The sequence below is a fragment of the Pongo abelii genome, chromosome 3, assembly GCF_028885655.2.
Source record: "Pongo abelii isolate AG06213 chromosome 3, NHGRI_mPonAbe1-v2.0_pri, whole genome shotgun sequence".
NCBI lineage: Eukaryota > Metazoa > Chordata > Mammalia > Primates > Hominidae > Pongo > Pongo abelii.
The window spans coordinates 98197349-98220667 of NC_071988.2; the positions used below are offsets into that span (position 1 = coordinate 98197349).

General features: G+C 41.5%; 1 protein-coding gene across 19 annotated transcripts in view; it reads left to right on the plus strand.

Moving 5' to 3' along the window:
• Nucleotides 1-23319, plus strand: part of SEPTIN11 (septin 11) — a 97909-nt gene that overhangs the window by 58280 nt on the left and 16310 nt on the right. For all 19 annotated transcript variants that reach the window (XM_063723234.1, XM_009240117.4, XM_009240116.4 and 16 more), the window contains 5 exon segments: nt 4650-4836; nt 7776-7937; nt 11887-11983; nt 13221-13389; nt 21385-21517. In XM_063723234.1, the coding sequence (XP_063579304.1) occupies nt 4650-4836; nt 7776-7937; nt 11887-11983; nt 13221-13389; nt 21385-21517 (748 nt within the window).

A 23319-nucleotide genomic window follows, 5' to 3' on the forward strand; every position in this document is an offset into this window, starting at 1 on the left:
ATATGACCCTCAATGACAGGGAATGATGGAAAGGCCCCTGCCTGAAGGCTGTTTGTAATGCCAAGAGCAGTAAATGAAGAGAAAGGCCTGGTCATAAGGAAAGGGGCACAAGTGCATTGTGGGAGCTGGGAAGAGAGCCGGGGGTTCTAATCATTGCATACTCACAGAACATACCCAGAGCAAGGCCTGTTCTCCACCTCTCAGACTGGTGTAGATTTTCTCCCTGGCGTTAGGAAAAATCTTGCTCGTCCATTCCTTGATTGGAAGACAGTAACTGTACTTTTTCAGGATACCTCCCCCCAGGAATGAGAACCATCCTCCACATAGCTTCTTGCTGAGATTCCCTGTGCTCTTCCAGCTCACTGGGGTTGCCACAGTGCTGCCACTCAATTTTTGCCTCTCCCCTAAACTGGAACTTTCCCTTGGGCTGCTGGTGGCTTTTCACTCCCCAATCAGCACTCAGCAGCAAACAGCTAGGACAATGCATATCCTCATATTTGCAGCTGGAGCCCTCCTTAAGAAATTATCTGACTCATTTGGGTCAAATAATAGTTTCCAAGGAGATTTAGAAGAAAGGAAGTGTGATATTAACCTAACCTAGATACCAAATATTTTTTTTCTTCCTCTGAAATTTCTTGACAGCTATTGCATAACCTCTTTAAATGGCACTTAAAACTCTCTGTTACCCTGTGCCTCAGAAGGTATTGTTGACACTGTTGACTGTAAAGCCAAATGACTTGTTCACAAATCGTTATTTGGACAGGCTCTGCCTCCCTCAAGAAACTGGAAGTGGGATATTCATTTCTGCATCAATATGTAACCATATGGGAAGGGATGTGGTATTTCTCTATGCCCATGTTGATTTTTACCTACTTTGGGGATTAGGCAAGCTTTTCTGCCATAGATGCAAGACTTCAAGAATGTCCCAGTTTGTTTATGTAGGCTTTGGACATGTCAACGTTCCTGTATTATTATTATCTGCCTCAGACCAGGCTAGCTAGAAGGAGGCAGGAAGAGAGATCTGGTAAGCTTTCCTGTTATGTTTAAAAGCACATTTCACTCTTTGTTATTTAAGGGCTTCCTTGTTTTGGCTGTTTGTACTCTTCAGTGGAGAAAGAAAGGGGTCTGGGGAAGAAGGGAAAGCAAGTTTTGTTGTTCAATTGGAAATAGAATAATTAGTTTGCCCCACACTGGGGAGATGGGAGGTGAGCTGTCCATGGCATATCACTAGCTGTAATGATAGTTAGCCCTCAAAGGCAGAGATAATTGAAATCCCCTGAGACGGAATTTCAACCTCACCAAATCTTTGTCAGAGTTATAAAACAGTAGTGAGATGGACTGTTTGGCCTTTAAATTTTAAGTTTTTAGTCACACTTTTTGGTGGAGGCAGTCAAGGGATAAGGAAAATTGGCTAACAGACAGCAAGATAAGGGAAAAACATGGTACGTATTTGGTCATATATGAAGTGGAAAGTCAGTCCCTGAATGATGGCATTGGCCATTTTGCAAGAATGATCAGTGGGTAGGTTGGATGGGTGGTAAACATTGTCTAAGTATCTTTTTCCATCGGTTTTAGGGTTAGCCTCTGTCATTTTAGTGTGTGTGTATGTTTTATGGCTGGAGGTATATGGAAAAAAAAAATGAGTGCTGTGTAACAAGGAATATCTCCATGCCTTAAAAGAAAATTATGTGAAAACATAAGGGCTAGATTGGATTTGTCTTTCTGTCTTTCCTCTGATTGATACGGCCACAATCCAGGGAAGTTTTAATTGGCCAAAAAGAATATAAATAAGTGTTAGTAGGAATGGAGCTAGCAAAAGGCTAAGTTGGGATTAAGCTTCCTATCTTTCTCACTTTAGATGGAGAAGCGGAAAGGATTTGGAGGAAGAGGCAGATAATTCGTCTCATCTACAGGATGATGATGAGGAGTACAAAACCACTTGGCTGGCTTGAGTCTCATCAAGAAGAAATTATTTCATCAGCATAATTAAATCTTTGACATAGGGAATAGTGGTTTTGGTAAATTGTTGTCCAGGAATACATTTCTTTTTATTGGTTAATAATGGTATGGAAGGTAAAGTAGATGGGATTTCATATTTATTATGTGTATGACGTAAGAGAAGGAGGCTCCAGGTTGAATCCCAGGTTTCTGACTTGGCCAGTGGTGTGGGTGGTGGCCCACCATGCTAAGGAATACAGGGAAGTGAGGGTTTGAAGGCAGGGTGAATAATTCAGTTTTGGACATATTTAGTTGGAGAAGCAGTTGAAAATATAGGATAAGCAATTGTGGATGGGTCTGAAGCTCAGAGGAAAGATCTGGGTTGGAGGTAGAGATTTATGACTTGTCATCAGATAGATGGTGAGTGGAACACAGGAATGAGTGTGATTTTCTAGAGGGAATACATAGAGTGAAAAGAAGGGAGACTGAATCATTGGCCAGGACTCTCTAATAAGAACAGGTAGAAGGAAGCCTGAGATATTAGAGAACAAAAGATGTCTTGAATCCAGTGCGGAAAGCATTCCTCACTGCAAAATGAGTGTTGTTATGCTTCTCATTATCTTTGGAGGATCAGAATCAAAACCAGAGGCAAGAAGGGAAATTAATAGAAAGCAGAACCATATTTGGACTACTATTGAGAGGAGGAGGTGCTAAGAGCTAAAAATCAGACACTGGGGAGGCAGGGGAGCAATTGCTGTGAGCTGCTTCTCTTACCCTTTGAGATAAGAGGCTGCTGGGGAAGAGCCCTAATCCCCAAATCTGCCTCAGTGTCAGGAGACAGAAGGATCAGCCCCAGACTCAAAGGGCAAAGGGCATGGGTGGACCTCACTGGAGTGGCCTGCTCCACTTCCCTACTGGACGTGAGCTCCATAGCAGAACAGATACCAGCAGAGAACTGGGTGAATGTAAAGTTCCTTTTTTTTTCCTTAGGTTTTTGTAAAAAGTCAGGCTTGATTCTATAGTGGTGGTTGTTTATTATATAATTATGAAATAGTTATATCTGACTTTTATGTGCCAGCCCTTTACATGTATTGCGTGTATTGGCTCATTTATTTGTCACAATAGCTCTCTGATAGAACTACTATTTTGTCTCTGATTTACCTATGAGGAAATTGAGACACAGAGAGGTTTAGTGACTTGCTTAAGGCTGTACAGCTAGTAAGTTGTGCGGCTGTATTATGGTTTCAGGCTTGAATCCATGTTTCTAACCACCATCCTCTATAACTCTCTCATTAAATATTATTATTATTATGCAATATATGTCTATATTTCAAGATTAGAAAATATAGAAGAATCTTATTGCTCATTCATTCTTTTTATTGGAATTTTGCCTGTCATGATTTGGAACTTTATTATTGCTGAGGTACATCCTACCTTTTTTTTTTTTTAAAGCCTCTAGAGATTTTGTCTACTCTAATTGAACCAATATATTGTGATAAAATCACCAAAAAAAAATATCAAAAAGCTTTTTATGACTGCTTTCAGTGTTGCTCATAAGTTTGTTTGTTGTTATTGTTTATTTTGGGGATGTTTGTTTTTCTTAGGATGTCTGCTGTCATTTTTATTATAAAAGATTTGTGGTTCCCTTTCAAGGGTTTCAGTTTAACTTATGGGTATGGGATTTGGGTGTTGAAAGGTTTTTATTTTTCTTAAAACTTATATCTTCGGAAAGGCAATAAAGTTTGGGGAGAATTAACTCTTCGTATTCCTAATAGAACAGTCTGTTTGTTGCTAAAACGAACTTCTTCTGAGTAGTCCCTTTGGAGACCAGAAAGAATTAGTGGGTTTCCCACAATGACCTAATATACCACTTACTTCCTGGACATGTGGTTTATGGAGTGTGTATCCCCAATATGCTATTAGTCATTGTGTTTATGGTCACTTAATAGGATTACACATAATTATCCAAAACAGATTTGAATGATTTGGTGAGAAGAGAGGGTTACGACATTTACCTTTAAATCATGAAGATTTTGAGTTGAAAGGAATCTTGAAGATCATAATAGTCTAAGCGCCTCAGTTCCTAGATGAGTTATGGATTATGCACAGGGCTATGGGAGCACAGACAGCCCCTATCTCTGGAGGAATAGGGCAGATGACCAGGGAATAGCTCGCAGTAGGTGGTGATGTCATATCCTGAAACCACACACCAGTTTCATTTTGTGCACCAGTGGCAATCAGTAGGGAGAGGCTGTCACAGTCACTTTTCTCAGATGGATTTTTGAGGCCCAGTTTTGGCCCAGCAGGAAAGAATGCCACAGTCTCTTAGCAATATCTTCCACGGATACCCCTTGGGGGAGTGGCAGTCAGCTCCACATATGTACAGTCTCTGTTTTAGAGGATGAATGTTAGCCAGGAGAAGAGTATGAAAAAGACAGGTTCTCGCAGAGGGGCCAGCGTGAGCAAAGACACAGAGGAAATAAGGGCTTGACACGGGTGGGGGGCGGGCTGCTACAAATGGTTGGGCGTGGCTGGGACAGGAGAGGTAAGCCTGGAGCGCTGTTCAGGGATCAGGTGATGGAAGGCCTTGGATACCTAGGTAAGGACTTGGGCTTTAGCCCTTAGGAAAGAAGAAGCCATTGTGATGTTGAATGGAGGATTGTCCTGTGAAAGAGGTTTGAGACTAGAAACGTGCTGTTTCTGCATTCTAGCTATAAGCCGATAGTAGAATATATTGATGCCCAGTTCGAGGCCTACCTGCAAGAGGAATTGAAGATTAAACGTTCTCTCTTCAACTACCATGACACGAGGATCCATGCTTGCCTCTACTTTATTGCCCCTACTGGACATTCACTAAAGTCCCTGGATCTGGTCACCATGAAAAAGCTGGACAGTAAGGTACTTGCTGCCATTCCGATTATCATCCACTCTCCTTTTAGATCTTCTTTATCCTAATGCCCTAATTCGTTCTCTGCTTTCAATGTGATTTTTTTTTTCCTGGATTACAGGAACAGTGTTTGACAGCATGAGAAAAACGCTTCAAAACCTCTTGCCTGTTAGACAAAAATAAAATAAAACAAAACAAAACTAGCAAAAAAAAAAAAAAATCAAGTTGCTTTCCAGGAAGTATTTTTAATTCTTAAATGGGAGGTTGAAATATAACTTACAGGTTTGTTTACTTTCTTAAAAAAAAAAAAACTTTCTCTAAAAGGTGTTTAGAGGTTTGGTTTTAATTCAAAGTTTACAATGGAATGAAAGGTTAAATTTTTGTCTCTGTGATGATAATGATCCAGCTTCTTCGATTTTAAAACTGAACTGCACATGTGTGTTCAGGTAAAGCAAAGCCTTAATTTCAGTGTGATCCCTGAGCTTGCCACATTTATACCTTCTCTTTTTCACAACACGTGAAGGAAGAGACTGGTAAGTTTGATAAAATTTTGCACCTTACTATATATTAATTAGACTTTCCATTTTGAAATAAATAGAAGACAATACATTCTGAAATAAGGATGAAACAAATGGCAACAAGAACAACCACAAAACTAAGCCATGGATGGTATTTACTCTTAGATTCAAAACCCCTTTTGCATTCACAGAAAAGTCTTATCAGATGATAAAGCTCTTTAGAGGACTCTGCTGGGTGTTGTTACTATGATTTTATCTAAACAACACTGATAAAGATGTCGTCTCTCCAGAGGGACAAAACAGTGAGAGAATGCTCAGAAGATCAGCCTGTCCCCAAGGCCTCTGTCCGAACTGGCCTTTAGCGGGCTGGAGAGGCTGAAGCCAAGCCAGGCTCCTTTGGCTTCCAGCAGGCACAAACACAGTAGTTTACAGAAAAATCTTCTAATGTCCTGGAAGGATCACTGCAGCTCGAGTACTCTTTGCAGAATAAATGGAAACCCTCCTTCATCCCGTCTGATTCCTCAGCTCCCTGGGAGCTGCACCATTAGCCATGACAGTGGAGAGATTGTGGGCAGTGAGGGCCACGTCCGGGTCTGTCGTGTGCTTGGAAGCAGGGGCAGACATCCCTGTTCTCAAGAGTGCCCCGTTCTCCGCAGACATTCTGAAGGCAGTAAAGTGAGGAGGCTTCCTAACCGAGGGCTGCGTATGCAGACCCAGCCGGATAATATCCAACACTATTATTATGTTTAATAGAGTTCACTGAAAACGAAAAAGAAAAAGGCAAAATAGGCGCAACTAATAAAAGCAAACAGTCAACCATAAAGCAGGTTAAACTTTCAAAGAAGTGATATTGTTGGAGAGTTGGAGAGCTAGCTAGCATCTGAAAATGATAATATCAAAGTTTTATTTATACAAGTAAAGGGAAGGGTTAAGCAAACGTATGGTCATTTCAGAAAAGACTTCCAAGCTCCTGCTAGTGAGGAAAAAGAGGTTTTAAAACTAAATTGCTTGATTTCTCTATCTCCTCTGATCAATTTGGCCAAGAAAGAGTGAATCTCTGCCATTTTGTCTATGTTGACATTAATTAAATACTAAATGTGTATAAAAGATAGCCAATAAGAACAATAGGAAGTTTCTTGTTCCTCTGGTCCTGATCCAAACATTTCCCCCACCATCAATGATGTTTTTCTTAGTCTGCAACTTGCTGCAGGAAGCCCAAGCATGGTGAGCTTAGGAGCAGGTTGAGGAATAGGTTGAAGAATAGGTCTTTCTGTCAGCGTGTCATCTCATTCGGGTTTATCAGGATTTCTAATTTGGCCTTTGGATAAAAGGAGAAGCAAAGGCATGCAGATGTGACCTGAACACCTCCCGAAAGACTCTCTTTTCCCTGGCTAGGACAGCTTCCTTACCGAGTCTGTTTTCTCTCACCTGAGCTGGGTGAAGGTCATAGTGCTATATGTCGGATGTCAGTAACGTCTTATTGAAACCTGTATTTCTACAGGGATTAGGGGAAAGTTAATCTTGAAATTGAATTTAAGAAATGTGTCCTGTGCACAGGGCTGGGGGCAGCCGGGGAAAGAATGTCCACACGGGGTTTGGAAGTTGTGCTCTGGGGTATCCTTGGCTCCCTTTCTGGGCTTCCTGCCACTAATGTCAAATTCTGAGTTCTCCCCTGTTCTTTGTAACCGATGCTGTGAAAGTGAGCCTTGCCTTTGGCGCTCGATTTTATTCTGGCATGAAGGAGTAATTTGATGGAATTACTGATTTTCAAAAGAATTAGTTGGTGTGATTTTGAAAAATTTTACAGTGGGCAACACCATTTTTGTTTTGGTTAATACACAAGTTCTCCTCTCAGCAATTTTCAGGTCATCAGAAGAAAGAAAGGATGTTGGGCTGCATAGAACTGAATACTCCACTGCTCTTACAAAAACTTTGTTATTATACTGTTAGGGTGTGCAAACTCAAGAGCCTGAAGTAGATGTGAGGGGTCTAAAAGGAGTGGTTGGTCATTCAAAGAATAAGCTCCTTTGTTATCACTATTTGTCATAGAGGCCTAACACTTCCTTTACTCTGTAAAGAAAAATGAGGTAGCACAGGAGAGGAAATTACAAGTATACTTTCAGTGCAGGATGGGAGGAACTAAAAGTACTTGAATATGGAACTAAAAGTTTATCTCAGGTCTTCTTAATTTTTCACCTAGGTAGAAAGTCTGATTTTCATTATCATCTGTACCCCAAAAAAAAAAAAATTGTAGGTACATAGGAGGCATATATATTTATGGGGTACATGAGATGTTTTGTTATAAGCAGGAAACATCTTTATTTTTTACAGTAAGGTTTTGCAATTTTTATTCATTTGTTTGCTATGTTTTATTCACTTGTCTATTTTTCTTATGTTGGAATTGTGTAAAAATGGATGTGTCTGTTTTACAGGTGAACATCATTCCAATAATTGCAAAAGCTGACACCATTGCCAAGAATGAACTGCACAAATTCAAGAGTAAGATCATGAGTGAACTGGTCAGCAATGGGGTCCAGATATATCAGTTTCCCACTGATGAAGAAACGGTGGCAGAGATTAACGCGACAATGAGTGTAAGTCCTCAAGTCAAATGGGAACAAGTGATTTTTATGAACGCCTGTCTTAGTAGCAGCATTGTAGAGTGGCTGGAGCACTGGACTGACTAGGAACCTGATGACTTCAGGTGTAGTCCAGCTTTGCCGCCACTTCAAGTCATTTAACCAGTCTGCTCCTCAGTTTCTCCATCTGTCAAATGGGAGGTTTAGACAAGATGATCTCAAATTTCCTTCCCACTCTAACAGTTACGATTTCTACAGCAAATCTTGTGAGAAGGAAATGCCAGCCCAGTACCATTTCACAAAAAGCAGCTCAAAGGAAATAGATCTGTGCTTGTTTCCACCAATCTTGGCAGAAATACATTGGCTTATCCCAATTTTGCTTTGGTGACTGGATCCTGCCCTTCCCTCCTTTCTATTTTCCCTACACTTTTCCAATCATTAGGTAAACTGGCAGTTGAGGATACAATTTCCAAATCACAGAGAGGAACTAGTCAGGAGATAAATGATTAAAGCTACAGTGGTTCCCTGTGTGATTGTGATGTAATCCCTCCTGGTGAGTTTCCATCCTGCCAGTTGATGCTCAAGTCTGTTTCACTGCTCTTTTGTGTGTCTCACAGCCCATAGCTCAGCTGTGAGCTGCAATGACTCTGCGCATCTTTTTTTCCCTTTGGGAATGCATAACATCCATAAAAGCCACATGCTTTGCATATAGTGGAGGCCCAATGATGGTTGTTGGAATTCAAAGTAGTAAAGGCTCTAGAATTGTTGAAAGAATCTGGAAAGCAGATTCTTCCCAGGAAATAGGCATGATGGGGTGTGAAAGGAAGGTTGCCACAAGGGAAAATGGCTAGACTTGTGCAAAAGAATGAATGGACAAAAGATCACCAAGGGGTTTTGGTCCCATTACGAAGTGAGTGTTTAACTAGTAGAGCCACAGAGATGGAAGATACACCTTACTTCTTGGGAAGTAGTGAGTTCCCATCGCCAGTGGTTACTAGATAACAGACCCTGTTTCAGTCCACTTGGAAGAGATACTGTAGCAGGAATTATTAAGCAGGATTGAGCTGTATAATAAGCAAGATCTCTTCCACCTCTAAAATTCTCTGGTTGTGGGTATTGAGAGCTGCATAATAATAATAGCACCTGACATTTTTCACATTTCTGGAGCATTTACTATGCACCAGGAACTGTTCAAGACTTTCCATTTAATCCTCACAACAGTTGCATAGGTAGGTGCTGTTATTATTCCTACCACATATATGAGGAGACTGCAGCACAGCACCTAAGATTGCACGGCTGTGGGTAGTGGAGGTAGGATTGGAACCCAGGCTTTGGCTGTCAGGCTACACTCTCACCCTGTGTACTACCACCCGAACAGAGCAGTGTACCGTCAGCCTCGGCATCCACGGATTTCACCAACCATGGACCAAAGATATTTGGGAAAAAAAATGCAACAATAAAAACAATAATACAAAATATATATATGGCCAGGCACAGTGGCTCATACCTGTAATCCCAGCACTTTGGGAGGCCGAGGAGGGAGGATTACTTGAGGCCAGGGGCTCAAGACCAGCCTGGTCAACATAGCAAGAAAATAAAAAATAAATTCTACAAAAAAAATTTTTTTAAATAGAGTATAATAACTATTTATATAGTGTTTACATTGTCTTAGGTATTATAAGTAATTTAGAGATGATTTAAAGTATACAGGAGGATGTGCATAGGTTATTTGCAAATACTATACCATTTTATATCAGAGATTTGAGCACCTGCAGATTTCAGTGTCCATGGACAGTCCTAGAACCAGTACCCTGTGGATACTGCAGGAGGTCTGTACTTTCTTATAGCAAGGTCAAAATCTCAAACTGAGATGGCACTCCTTTATTCTGCTGTAGAACTGTAATTTGGGATGTCAGTGTGGGATTCAGGAAGTATCATGAATGACTGCTATGTAATTTTTCTTTATATTCCTATCCTTCTAGATACTTTTTCATTATTTTCTAGTCATGGAACTATATCTGTGTTAAACTTATTGGAAAGAAAATACCCAAGAATTTTTGCTCTCTTTCTCTCTTTATCAGATTAATAGAACTGAATCTCTGACATTCCAAATTAATCCTGCTCTTTAAAGAAATTTTCTTTTAGGCTCTTCATTACAAACAATTCTTGCTGATCAAATTCCACGTAATGTCTGAGGAAAACAGATTCCACTGGCAGTTGCTTTTGTTACATTTGAGTGGAGAAATTTCCTTGGTCATTACACCAAAATATTGACTGGAAAGGTCCTGTTGCTCCTCAACTTCAGGGGAAACAGTAGGGTTCAGGTCTGAAACTCAGACTTGTTTAAGAAAGAGAATGTGCTTTCTTTCCTTCTTAGGGTGTGAGATGAACTAGAACATTTCAATATCTTGAGCGTCTGACAAAATGCTACTTGGGCAACCTGAGCCAATGATTATGCCAAGTTCTCTGTAGGAGAGGAATTGACTTGAAAACTTTATCTTCTTTCTCAATGTATCTATAGTGGAAGAACACTGGATCAAGGAACTCTAAATAATAATTCTTGGAGCAGCTATTTCAAATCTTATTCTTACATGCTGATAGAAAAAAGATAGGATTATTATTTCCTCCCCCACTCAGAATGCAGTGATAACTACCAAATAAACTGATGTGAAAGAGTCAGTTGTCTTGGACACCATCTCTACTTCAGATAAATCTGGGTGCATAGCTTAAGCCAGTAATTTGGGCTAAAGTGTGTTTCTGACTTAGAATTTGTGCAGTAGTCAACTGTCTAAAGCAGTGTTGTTCAAATAGAACTATAATGTGAGACACACAAGTATTTTAAAATTTTCTAGTAGCTACCTTAAAAAAAGTAAAAAGAAATGTGAAATTAATTTTAAGGACTTAACCCAATATGTTACAAAATATAATTTCAACATGTAATCAATATAAAAATTATTAGATATTTTAGGCTGGGCACCGTGGCTCATGCCAGCACTTTTGGAGTAATCCCAGCACTTTTGGAGGCCAAAGCGGGTGGATCACAAGGTCAGGAGATCGAGACCATCCTGGCTAACACGATGAAACCCCGTCTCTACTAAAAATACAAAAATTAGCTGAGCATGGTGGCCAGCGCTTGTAGTCCCAGCTATCCGGGATGCTGAGGCGGGAGAATGGCGTGAACCCGGGAGGCAGAGCTTGCGGTGAGCCAAGATTGCGCCACTGCACTCCAGCCTGGGCAACAGAGTGAGACTCCATCTCAAAAAAAAAAAAAAAAAGATATTTTAATGGTAGGTCTTTGAGATCCAGTGTATATTTTACAATGACAGCATATCTCATCGTGGACTGAATTTTCACCAAAAATATTTTATCTGTATTTACATTTTATAAAATTCACAGCTAAAAAGTTAAATTTACATACCCAGGTTTCTCCTAACATACCTTAAAGATTTTCAGTATGAAATAAGTGCCAAAAAGATACTTTAATCTTTGTGTCTACCGTGGTCTTCTTTTTCAGAAGATTTGAGTTCGAAGCAAAGTGAAATGCAGTTTTACCAAAACAATAAAGTTGCATTTAATTGAAAAATATTTTACGTTGCTTCCATTTTAAATTTAGATGTAAACTAATTAAAAGTTAGATATTCAATTTCTTGTTCCTATAAGCTGTATTTCAAGTGCTCAACAGTCACATATAGTTAGTGGCTACTGCATCGGCTAGCAGAAGTCTTAAGCTTACTTTATAGTTGCAAAGACTCATACACTTTTCCCTTGAATCTAGCTCATGTCTCATACTCAGTGTTTGGTTATAAGGGGGGTGGGATATGTGACATCCACCTACCAAACTGCAGCCTGCTTTTCCCTTGCCACCAAGTAGAGGCCTGCAGAAGGAGGAAGAAGATAGAGACTGGTGGAAACCAGTCTGTCAGAGCAGGGGAAAGTAACTATTCTCTGTCCTTTTGCTTGGCAGGTCCATCTCCCATTTGCAGTGGTTGGCAGCACCGAAGAGGTGAAGATTGGCAACAAGATGGCAAAGGCCAGGCAGTACCCCTGGGGTGTGGTGCAGGGTATGTGCACAGCATGGGAGATGGAGTCTTCATATTTAGCCCCTATGTGAATGGCCGTGTTTGTTCATTTCCTGTCTTGTTTAGGGAGGCCCTCAACAGTGGGCTGGCAGCGGGAGGGAGTGATGGGGCCCCACACGTGACAATCGTGGAGGTGAGGAAGAAAGAAAAAGTATAATCAGCTAGGTAGACAATGGAGAGACATGGCTGCCAAGCCCTAGAGGTAGCCCCTCAAGGATGCTGGGTTGTGTAGGGAATTAATATAAAGTCCTGATTGAAAAATAGTTCTTCCCTAGGAGTTGGAGCTCGTTTCATCAGCCAAGTATTAAAAAGCAGCAGAAAGTTTCTTGCAAACAAGAGGGTACTTTTTTCTCCATCAACTATGCAAAAATGTCTTCTAATAAAATGTTATCTTAGTAAATCTGAGACTTAGGAGAATATTTGATCTATATTTGGCACTGTGGGACATGGCCAGAGTCTAACCTGAAAGCTTGTCAGGTGTGTCACTTTGAAGGACAAGGACTCTATGACCTACTCTTGTGTTCTAAAGGAGGTCGTCCAGTGCTATGGATTAAGCAGGATGGCTACAGAAAGTTCTTCATTGGTTTAAGATGTATCAGACCTCCTTTTCCTCTGTTTCGAATAAAGGCAATAGAACCGTGAGAAGAAACAGTACCTTTGAGATCCCTGGGAAAAATACAATTTTTCTTACTCTTACTAATTTCTCTACAATAAGAAAACTCCTTTCTTCCTAGTGTTGTTGATAAAATTAAATGAAGTGGTATGTAAAAGTGGCCCTGCACAGTTATAGACAGCATGGAGTGGTACAAATACATCTGGCTTTGGGCCAGATGTTCTGGCATTTGAATCTAGACTCTGCTACCTTTCTTTGGGAGGTCAGCTTGCTCACCAAGCTCCTGCGTCTGCAAAGAGTCATGACATCTAGTTGGCAGAGTTATTATGAAGGGTAAAGACAATATTTGTTTTCAAGCTCCTCCCTCTGTGCTCTGTGCTGAGTAGGCACTCAGCAGTCAGCGTTGTCATCAGTATTATGGTCAATGTTGTCAGAAATCTTGTCTTTGTCAGGAATGTAAGGTGAATCCAGTAAAGGATCTTCAGATGGTCTTGAGACCCCAGAGATTTCAGGAGTGATGGTAATAACATCTTGGAAGCATCACTGCAGATATTTCAGTGACATCATTGCTAATCCCACTTCCTCCATTTCCCCCATCTCTTGTAGTTGAGAATGAAAATCATTGCGATTTTGTGAAACTTCGAGAGATGCTGATCCGGGTGAACATGGAGGACTTGCGAGAGCAGACTCACACCCGCCACTATGAATTGTACCGACGCTGTAAGCTTGAAGAGATGGGGTTCAAGGACACTGACCCTGACAGCAAACCCTTCAGGTATGAAGGCATCTAGCAATCAGGTGTCTCCCAGACAGTGGCGAGAGTGGCATGTTGGTACATCACAGAAATGCTTGCTGGATTGAGATGGTGATGATGGAAGGATCTGGTGGGTGAAGATTAATACATATGTTGTCAGGCATTGCGATAATTGCTTTATTTGCATTATCTCAACTAACTTACCTAGTTGATGTCATTATTATCCACATTCTACAGATGAGGAAACAAAGGCACTGAAAGTGTAAACAAACTGCCCAAGGTCATCCAAGTAGTAAACAATGGTGTGATGTTGAGCTCTTGCCATCTGGGTCCTGAGTCCAGGTTTCTGCCACTTCTCTTGCAGAGGTACAGAGCCTGGTCCATATATTTACAAAGGTGCGGCTGCTGATTACAGTTTGCCCCATTCATTTTTGCCAAACACCTTTAACTTCCGAAGGCTCTTCCTTTGTCAAGCACTTTTGCTATTAGCTTTCAGTGGTTCGGTAAAATTCTTAACAACAAAGAATCAGGAGGAAAGGAGAATAGCTTTTAGGAGATCTGTGTATTTTCTCACATCACTGACGGATGGAGACGCAAAATGTGAAGGGGAGAAATGGATGTAGAATTAATACCCTAGCCGAAGCCCAGACCCCGTCAGAATCCAGTGGTAGGGTTAGGGTTGGCAAGGCTGGGGTGCTGTTGCCCACACCGTAGTGAGTCATGGGATGGTTCTGGGTAAAGGTGTGGGGTGAGGCTGCCAGGCCAGGTTCACCACCTCCTGGTCGAGGAGAGGATTGTCCAGATGGTGCCCAAGCAGTTTTCTTTTCTTTTCTTTTTCTTTTTTTTTGAGACGGAGCCTTGCTCTGTCACCAGGCTGGAGTGCCTCGGCCTCCCAAAGTGCTGTGATTACAGGCGTGAGCCACCGCGCCTGGCCCCCAAGCTGTTTCTTAATGGGGATTTGAATTCAGGTGGTGTGAAGTGTGTCTGGGCTCTGTGCCTTTACAAACTGAGGGCCATAGTTCCTTGAGGAAAAAAAACCCGTCTTTCTCCTCTTTGGCCTACAACACACTCTGATGTCTACAAGCTGGCTGACAATAGAACCAGAGGCAGCCTGTGCACAGCAGATTCTGTCCCCGTGGGTCTGTAGGAGGGAATTTATTTTCTTGCAATTGCTTTAGAGATAGTTTAGGAATGCCTGGGTTTGTCACCTGGCACTGGGCTACTGAGGAGTTCCATGAGCATGTGTGTATGCAGTGAGAACAAATGCAGAACCCGGACAAGGGGCTTACCAAGAAGTTAACTTCTAGCCAAGATTGCATCATTCACTTCTGCCCTGACAGCTTGCAAAACTGACCATCTCCAACCATGTGAAAGTCATGTTCTGAGGCGAGGTGTAGGACACTTTTTTGTGTACACAGGTTTAGCTAATTGAACCTTGAAATGCATTTACCAGAGAACAGTCCTTACAAAATCAAGTCCTCTTTATGGTTACTAAACCTGATGAAATTGTTTCTGTGTGGGAAAGGCCATCTTCAGTATTACATAAAATATTTGTTTTCATGCCAAGAGATATGGAACAAAAGGAACTGCCATAAAATTGAATTCATTTTCCCCTCACCTTCATTCAAATCCAGACAGTGTTGAAGAGCACTGGGCTAGGAGTCAGGAGTTTGGGTTCAGTTCTTGGTCCTGCTACGCTACAAGTTCTTAACCCATCTGGGCCTGAGTTTCTTCATCTGTGAAATGAGGAGCTGATCCAGATCAGGGAATAATTAGATCCAGTAAAAAAAAATTTTTTTCCATACTGGGTTAGATAGTAAATATTTTAGGTTCTGCAGACCAAACTGTCTCTGTCACAACTATTCAGTTCTGCCCTTGTCATCCGAAAGCAGCCATAGGCCATACTGTAAATGAATGGGCATGGCTGTGTTCCAGTAAAACTTCATTTACAAAAACAGATGGGGGGCCAGATTTGGTCCTCAGGCTGTAGTTTCCCAACCCCTAGACGAGATCGTAACTTGGAGCCTGTGAACTGCATGCAAAAGTTAGAATGCATGTGACTGCTTCTTGAGTTTGTTAGAGGTTATTTACCTCCCAAAGTGTTTTACTTCTCAAAATGTTCAGAGCCATTTGGCATAGTTGTGTTTCTTTCAACTCAGGAATCTGTGGAATTTGAAGAGTCTGTGATGCTACCCTTAGCTATCTACACCACCAGGAAGGGCCCAGTGGCCTAAGTTTGCCTACTGGGACAGGCAAGACCAAGTCCTTCCACCATCTTGACTGGGTTCCTTAGGATCCCTGGGAGCCTAAGGATTGTGAGGATTTCCTGCTGCTGCAGACGCACAGCCTGCTAAGTTGTCTGTGTGTCCGGCATTTTAATTAAGGCATTTCCTGCAAGCCCAGAGTAACTGCCCACCAGGAGGAGGTGGAGCTGGGTAGGCCCAGCAGGGCTTCTGCAAGGGACAGCTGCTGGGCAAGCCCACTGCTTTGTTCTCTCTGTTTCAGGGGCTTCAGGATTGGTGAGGGACATCACGGAGGCTGCGTGATACTTAGAGAGCATGCTTTATCCATATCTCCCCTCCCCACTTGGATCCATTTCCCCTGGCCTGAGTTTTACTTTTTGATGATGAAAAGGGAAAATGTATATACACACACACACACACACACACACACTGTATATATATAATAATATATATTAATTATATATAATGTATTACTAATATATGATATAATTATATAATAATATATAATATATACACATATAATATATATACACACACATATATATTACCAAGGCCTTTACTTTTTTCCATATATAAGAAAATTAGAAAAAAGTGGACCTTCTAAAAATAAATACCTTCCAACATCTCGATAACTGGGACCAGGTTTTCCATTTCAACTGGAAACAATTTCTCCTCTTAGACCACTCATTCAAACTCTGATGTCCCTCCTGGTTTAGGGAAGATTACTTGGTACCAAAAGTTGGCTTTGAATCACATGTCTTGGTAAATAGTGATACGAAATGAATTTGATTTTCCTTTTCTTGGAAACCACTACTTTTAAAAGGGCTCGGCCTTTCCCTTTGAAGAATTTCGGGCACCCTCAGCACTTCCTGTGCACCTGAGAGGGAGGAATGGAGTGAGGTGACTCTGTTTGGAGGATGACAGAGTTAAGGAAAAGCAGAAGCCACAGTTGATTGAAGTGATTTTCCAGAATTTCATCTGTAAAGTCACCATTTCTGGATGTGCTTGGAAGATGGATCTTCCATGTGAATTTAGGCTGAGCTTGGAGGAGTATAAATCAAGGGCTTAAGGTTTTATTATATTCTCAAAGCACAGGATTTCTGCATGGGTGTGCAGTGAAGTTCATCCTTCCCAGTGAGCACCCTCATTCACCATTTGTCCTCTGGGCCCCACTTGTGTTTACAGTACATGTTTGTAAAACAGAGAATGACCTCTAACGCCAAGTCTAGTAAGAGGCAGTGCCACTGTGTATGTTACACAGTGTGAGGCAAAAGGAGGAGCAGTGCGTGCACACAGACGCTGTATTCAAGCCTTGGCAGCACACCACGGCAGTAAAGCTAGCGGAGCCCGTCCCTGGGTTGCCTTTAAACCTGCCTGCATTCACACTTGCGTCTTCATTGTCTTGTGGCAGAATATGTATATAACCAGGCATTCATCTGCTCTTTCCCAAGCTCATCTTTATCCGCCCCCTGTACATGCCCGGCTGCTGCCCTGAAGCCTTGAAACTCATGCTTCTACCACCCAGAGCACCCATGCTTCCCTGGACCCAGGCCTCTCCTTCCTCCAGACCCCAGCCCCTTTCTGGCTGGCATTATAGGGTAGAAGAGGAGACGTCACGTGTTTCCCATGAGCCACTCCCTGCTTCCTTTCTCCTGAAAGGCCACAGCGCTTTTCCTAACAGTACCTGCCCAAGCTGCTCCCATCTCACCTCGGAACACCACCGTCTCCTTGCTTCACCCCCGTTCAGCTCACACCAAGCACTCAGTTACCACCATTTTCTCAGAGGCCAATGAGGTCCAGGCCCCAGAGACTCACTTGTTTTTAGGAGTGCCTGGGCCTCTGTACACCAGCCATGCAGTGCAGGAGATGGAGTTCTTATCTGAGCAAGGCAGCCTGGGCTCAGTCCTGGTTCTGTTACTTCTTTGTGGTGTGACCTGGTCAAATTACCTGTGTGTCCAAGTTTCTCCATCTATAAAGTGGGAGGTGATAGTAATGGCTACCTTATTGGGTTGTTGTAAGGATTAAATGAATTCACATGTGTATTGCTCCACTTCACAAAAGCTGGTGGAGATGATCATACTCTGGCCTGCCCTCCACTAGGTGCTTTTTGATAAGAACAGAGAGAGAATCGTGCTGTGTGAATCACCAGAATGAAGGATGAACTGAAGTGTCTGTGTTCGTTCTCTCTTCCTTTGACTTCCACAAGCAAAACCTGCTTCTCCCAAGGGCTGTTAAGAGGAAATTACAAGATAAAATCCTCAATTTCAAATCAATCTAAAATCTTGTGAAAAAGGTACACATTTCTCACTTAGAAAAGGGTATTAATAACTGTAATTAAAAATTAGGTTTGAAGAACTAAAAGTTGCAAAAGATACCACTAAAGGGATGGGTGCAGTGGCTCACACCTGAAATCCCAGCACTCCGGGAGGCTGAGGTAGGAGGATCACCTGAGCTCAGGAATTTAAGACCAGCCTGGGCAACATAGGGAGACTTCATCTCAACAAAAAATTTTTAAAAAAATTAGCTGGGCATGGTGGCACATGCTTGTGTTCGGACCCAACTACTCAAAAAGCTGAAGTGGGAAGATCGCTTGAGCCCAGGAGTTCGAGCGTATAGTGAGCTATGATCCTGCTCCTGCACTCCAGCCTGGTGAGACAGTAGGAGCCTGTCTCAAAAAAAAAAAAAAGACATAAAATCACTTTGGATATCTTTACTGAATATGAGCCAGTTCCTTCTGAACTGGTCTTCAATGACTGGAAATATTAGTGAGGGCTTGTGGTATCTCTAGTGGACAACTCAACTGGCAGAGGGTCTGGAAATCTGATTCCGTGGATGCTATGGTTCTAAGTTATTTGTAAGTAACTAATTACAGTTATGATTCCTTGGGGTAAGGTTTTATGGCTTCTGTCTTATGTTCCTGATCATTGTTTCCAATGTCAGAGTTCAAAAGCTGGCTCACATTCTAAGACACGATGATATAAGAAGTAGCATTTGTTGAGCCCATTTGCCTGCTCTGGCCCAGGGTGTCAAAACTGCTTCCAGACTCATGTCTGAAGCTAATCTTGCCAATGGCAAAGTTGCTCCTTAGGCTTTCTCTGGGACTAGGCTTTCCAATTTTGGACTGCAAGCTTCACTTAAAAAGCATTTTCCATCACGATCCAGCATACACATTTTGTGTAGTAATGCCTACTCTTAAACTTTTTAACATACTGGTTAAGACCCACAATTGAGTTGTGATTCATAGTTTCATAAGATGGCTTGTGGTTGGGACTGGATAAGGCAGAGTCATTTAGTGAGTTCTCAGCATTTAGGGTAGCATTACCCAGAGCACATTCTATCAGTGAACTGCCTAAATTTTCCATGATCCGACAAATTTGGAGGATTCTAAGACAATCAAGTTAAACAGATTGTTTTACTGAAGGGCTTCTCGGAGCATTTAAGACAAGCGGTAGTTAGCAAACTAGTTACATCAAATCACATGGGAAGCATTTAAAACTAGCAAACTAGTTGCATCAAATGACCTGGGAAGCATTTAAAACTAGACCATTTTGCCTTACTAGACATCCTGAATCAGCCTCTCCAGGACTGAACTTAGGACTCTGTATTTAGGAAAGTGTATGCAGCAAAATGTGCCCAGTGCCCCTGCTGTGTGGCCAGGGTTGGAGATCCACCATGCACTGTGAATCTGCTAAAAGGATAGCAGGGGCACCATTCTCCCTTCCGTCTTTTGACGTTGGAGCCCCTCTTTCGGAGATCCTTTCTTGAAATTGGTGGTCTCTGGAATACACTTTGGGTAGTGTTTCTATCAAAGTTTCCATTGTTTGTTAGAAAGAAGAGGGAGATATATTCATTATTCTAAAATCAACAGAATACAGAAAACAGAAACTGAGTTTTCTGTAAAATTTCATAGGAGGGACGAGTCATCCTCTACCTTTGGCAATTCTGACCTAAATAATCGTGATGAAGAGTTTATTATAAGCTAATATGCAAAATTTCATGAATTATTTTATAGTTTTGTTATCAGTATACTTCTCTTTATCTCCATTGCTATAGATCTTAAACTTGAAGTCCAACTATTGCTATTAATATTAGCTAACACTAACATTGACCAAACATGTTTTTATCTCGTAAGATAATGTGAAAGCGAAATGCACCTCTGGAAACTCAAAACACTTGATTATTCATAAACAGGTGCTATTGATAGTGGCAAGGGCAAGAGAACTTACTTTTAATAAACTAATAACCGTGTTAATTATTGAAGTATAAACCAGCATAATTAATGCGTTTTCTTTTTTTGAGATGGAGTCTTGCTCTGTTGCCCAGGCTGGAGTGCAATGGCATGGTCTCAGCTCACTGCAACCTCCAATTCCTGGGTTCAAGTGATCCTCCTGCCCCAGCCTCCCAAGTAGCTGGGATTACAGGTGCTCATCACCACACCCAGCTAATTTTTGTATTTTTAGTAGAGATGGAGTTTCACCATATTGGCCAGGCTGGTCTCGAACTCTTGACCTCAGGTGATCCTCCTGCCTCGGCCTCCCAAAGTGCTGGGATTACAGGTGTGAACCACCATGCTTGGCCTAATACATTTTCTAATACTAAACTAGTTGTGTGGTTCATTATAGATGTGTGTATCTACATGCATGTATGCTCCTATCACCTGAATTTCCTTTTTCTTCATGTAAATGGACAGATGTAAATGATATGTGGTGGTCTGCATGGTGCCAGGGGTCATCCAGAGTGGCTATCCAGTTTGTAGTCTACACTTTGGATGAATTTGGTCCATGGGAAAGGCAGATATACTGCAGATGGTTAATATACAACAATTGTTGTAGGGAAACTACAAGACAAAGAGAGAAATAGCTCCTTATAAAATATCAGCAAATGTTTCTGTGTGTATGTGGGGGTTGCAGTGGGGGTGTATTTTCTTAGGCTGTGTTACCAAAGTGATTTCTCTGTAAATATATTTGTTTTGACTTAGAGATAAAGCTGAGCTGTAACATTCAATGTAGAATATTGGGCTCTAACTTCCAAGACAGTCAGGAGGAGGATAGAATTGAAAATAAAAATTAAACTTCTCCCTGCTCTATTTACAACTGGGTAATATAACTTGAAAAGTAGCAATTTTCTACAGTACCTTTAAAGGTAATGTTGTCTCTTTAGTTTACTTGCTGGGTCTATTTTCCACATTGGGGGCTGGAGGGAGATGAGAGGGGAGGGTACCATTTACTGGGCACTGACTATATGTTCGATGTTTTATTCCCTTCCCCTCATTTCATTCTCAGGGTCATATCCCTAGAAGGTAAGTGTCACTGTATCCACATCTTAGACCTTGGAGGCTGAGGGAGGCTGTGCTTTTCTAAGAACAGCCGGTTACTTAGTATGACCCAAATTCAAACCCGGATCTGTGGGACTCCGGTGCCTCTTCATTTCTCCCCCTATAGCAGGCCTTCTCCATCTTCTCAAATTCTATACCACCTCCACCTCCTCAGCCCAGGTTTTCCTTGTATGAATATATGTAAGATAAAACTTGGCTAGTCAGAGACACACCTTTAGTGCTGTGTCGTGCTTACTGGCTGATTTCTAGTTCTTGATGCACTTGTCTTTCCAACCACAGCATAACTAAAAGCAAAACAGTGTCATTCTACTTATGCTTTGATCTGGCAAGCAGCAGCTTTATCTATGTTTTGAAAGTAGATAGATAGAAATTATGTGAACTGAAATTTCTTAGTATACAATTTCATGATGCTGTCCTTCGTTTGTGGATTTTCAATAGTCTTCAGGAGACATATGAAGCAAAAAGGAATGAATTCCTGGGAGAACTGCAGAAGAAAGAAGAAGAAATGAGACAAATGTTTGTTATGAGAGTGAAGGAGAAAGAAGCTGAACTTAAGGAGGCAGAGAAAGAGGTAAGCCATCTGTCCTGCTTCAAGGGAAAGATTTGTAAGAGAGAGATTTTCTAAATACATCACACTTTAGAGGACTTCATGATGGTCCAAGTACTTTCTACATGCATTTTGTCACGAGTGACCTGCCAACCTGGCCAGGAAAATGGGTCAGATATTCTCATCCCTGTCTTACAGATGACAAACAGGTTATAAAAGTTAAAACTATTTTTGCAGTCACATACCTAGTTAGCAGCAAAACCGAGACTAAAACTAGATCTTAGGTCTCCAGATCTGATCACATGGCCTGTGTAGCTCTGTGTTTCTTCAATTTACAAGTCTTAAAACATGAGATTTGGGATTCTGGGACTATTATTATCATCTTAGTCTATCGGCCAACTCAGCTAGACTTTGGCAGTGTCTGGGAGACAACGATCTGACACAAAGCCTGCACTCCACATCTGCGCCCGTGCTTCTGCCCTCACGGGGCTCGCACTCCCTGCTTCAGCCTTACCTTAGTCCCCTCCCCTGGCCAGATTAACTGCTTCCTAGAAGTTAACATAGATTTATACTATAACACTCATCCCATTGTATTTGAGTGTGTGTGTGTGTGTGTATGTGCGCTTGTGTGCATAATGTCTATTTCTGCTGGTCAATAATGGGTATCTGAAGTGTTTGACCAATGTCTGTATATGTTTCTAAGTGAAATCATTTAAATAAATTTCCTCATTTTCTTGTTTTAATTTATTTTGTCTAAACACTACTGAAATTTAGAGGCTATTTAAATAGCTAAGCACTCAAGATGGTTTTGCTGCAGAGAAAGTTGAGCCTTATTTGCTGTTGGCTTCAAGAACCAAGGGGATGCTGGGTAAAAAATCTAAAATTGTCTAGAATTCCTTCCTTTCCTTTTCTTTTTCATTTTCTTTCTTCTTCCTTTGCTTTTCTTCTTCCCCTTCCTTCCCTCAAGGGCCAGAAATTTCCCAACACATTATTTAAGTAGCTAATACATAATGCATATATATATATATATACACACACACATATATATACGCACACACATATATACACATATATACATACACATATATGTGTATATATATACAAACACATACATATATGTATATATATACAAACACATACATATATGTAGTCATTGTATATATTTCTAAGTAAATGTTTTTTATACATTTTAAAAAAGGACCAGAGGTAAAGAACCACTTTTACCACTAGGGTGAGTTTTTTGTTAGGATCATAATTAATTTTGGCCAGGTGCAGTGGTTCACGCCTGTAATTCCAGACCTTGGGATACCAAGGTGGGAGGATCACGAGGTCAGGAGTTCGAGACCAGCCTGGGCAATATGGTGAAACCCCGTCTCTACTAAAGATACAAAAATTAGCTGGGCGTGGTGGCGCATGCCTGTAATCCCAGCTACTCGAGAGGCTGAAGCAGGAGAATTGCTTGAACCCAGCAGACAGAAGTTGCAGCGAGCTGAGATTGCGTCACTGCTCTCCAGCCTGGGCAACAGAGCGAAGGAATTTTTAGTCCGAAGGAGTTCAAGTGTCACAGGAGTCTGGGACTTTGAGGGATGCTCTTCAGCATCCCAGCTCAGCTCCTCCAGGAAGTCAGCAAAATGGTACTTTACACCTGTATTAAAGCCAGTGCAGCCACATGACACATGTTTGTTTGTTTGTTTTCTTTTTTTTTGAGACGGAGTCTCTGTCACCCAGGCTGGAGTGCAGTGGTACGATCTCAGCTCACTGCAACCTCCGCCTCCCAGGTTCAAGCAATTCTCTGCCTCAGCCTCCCGAGTAGCAGGGATTACAGG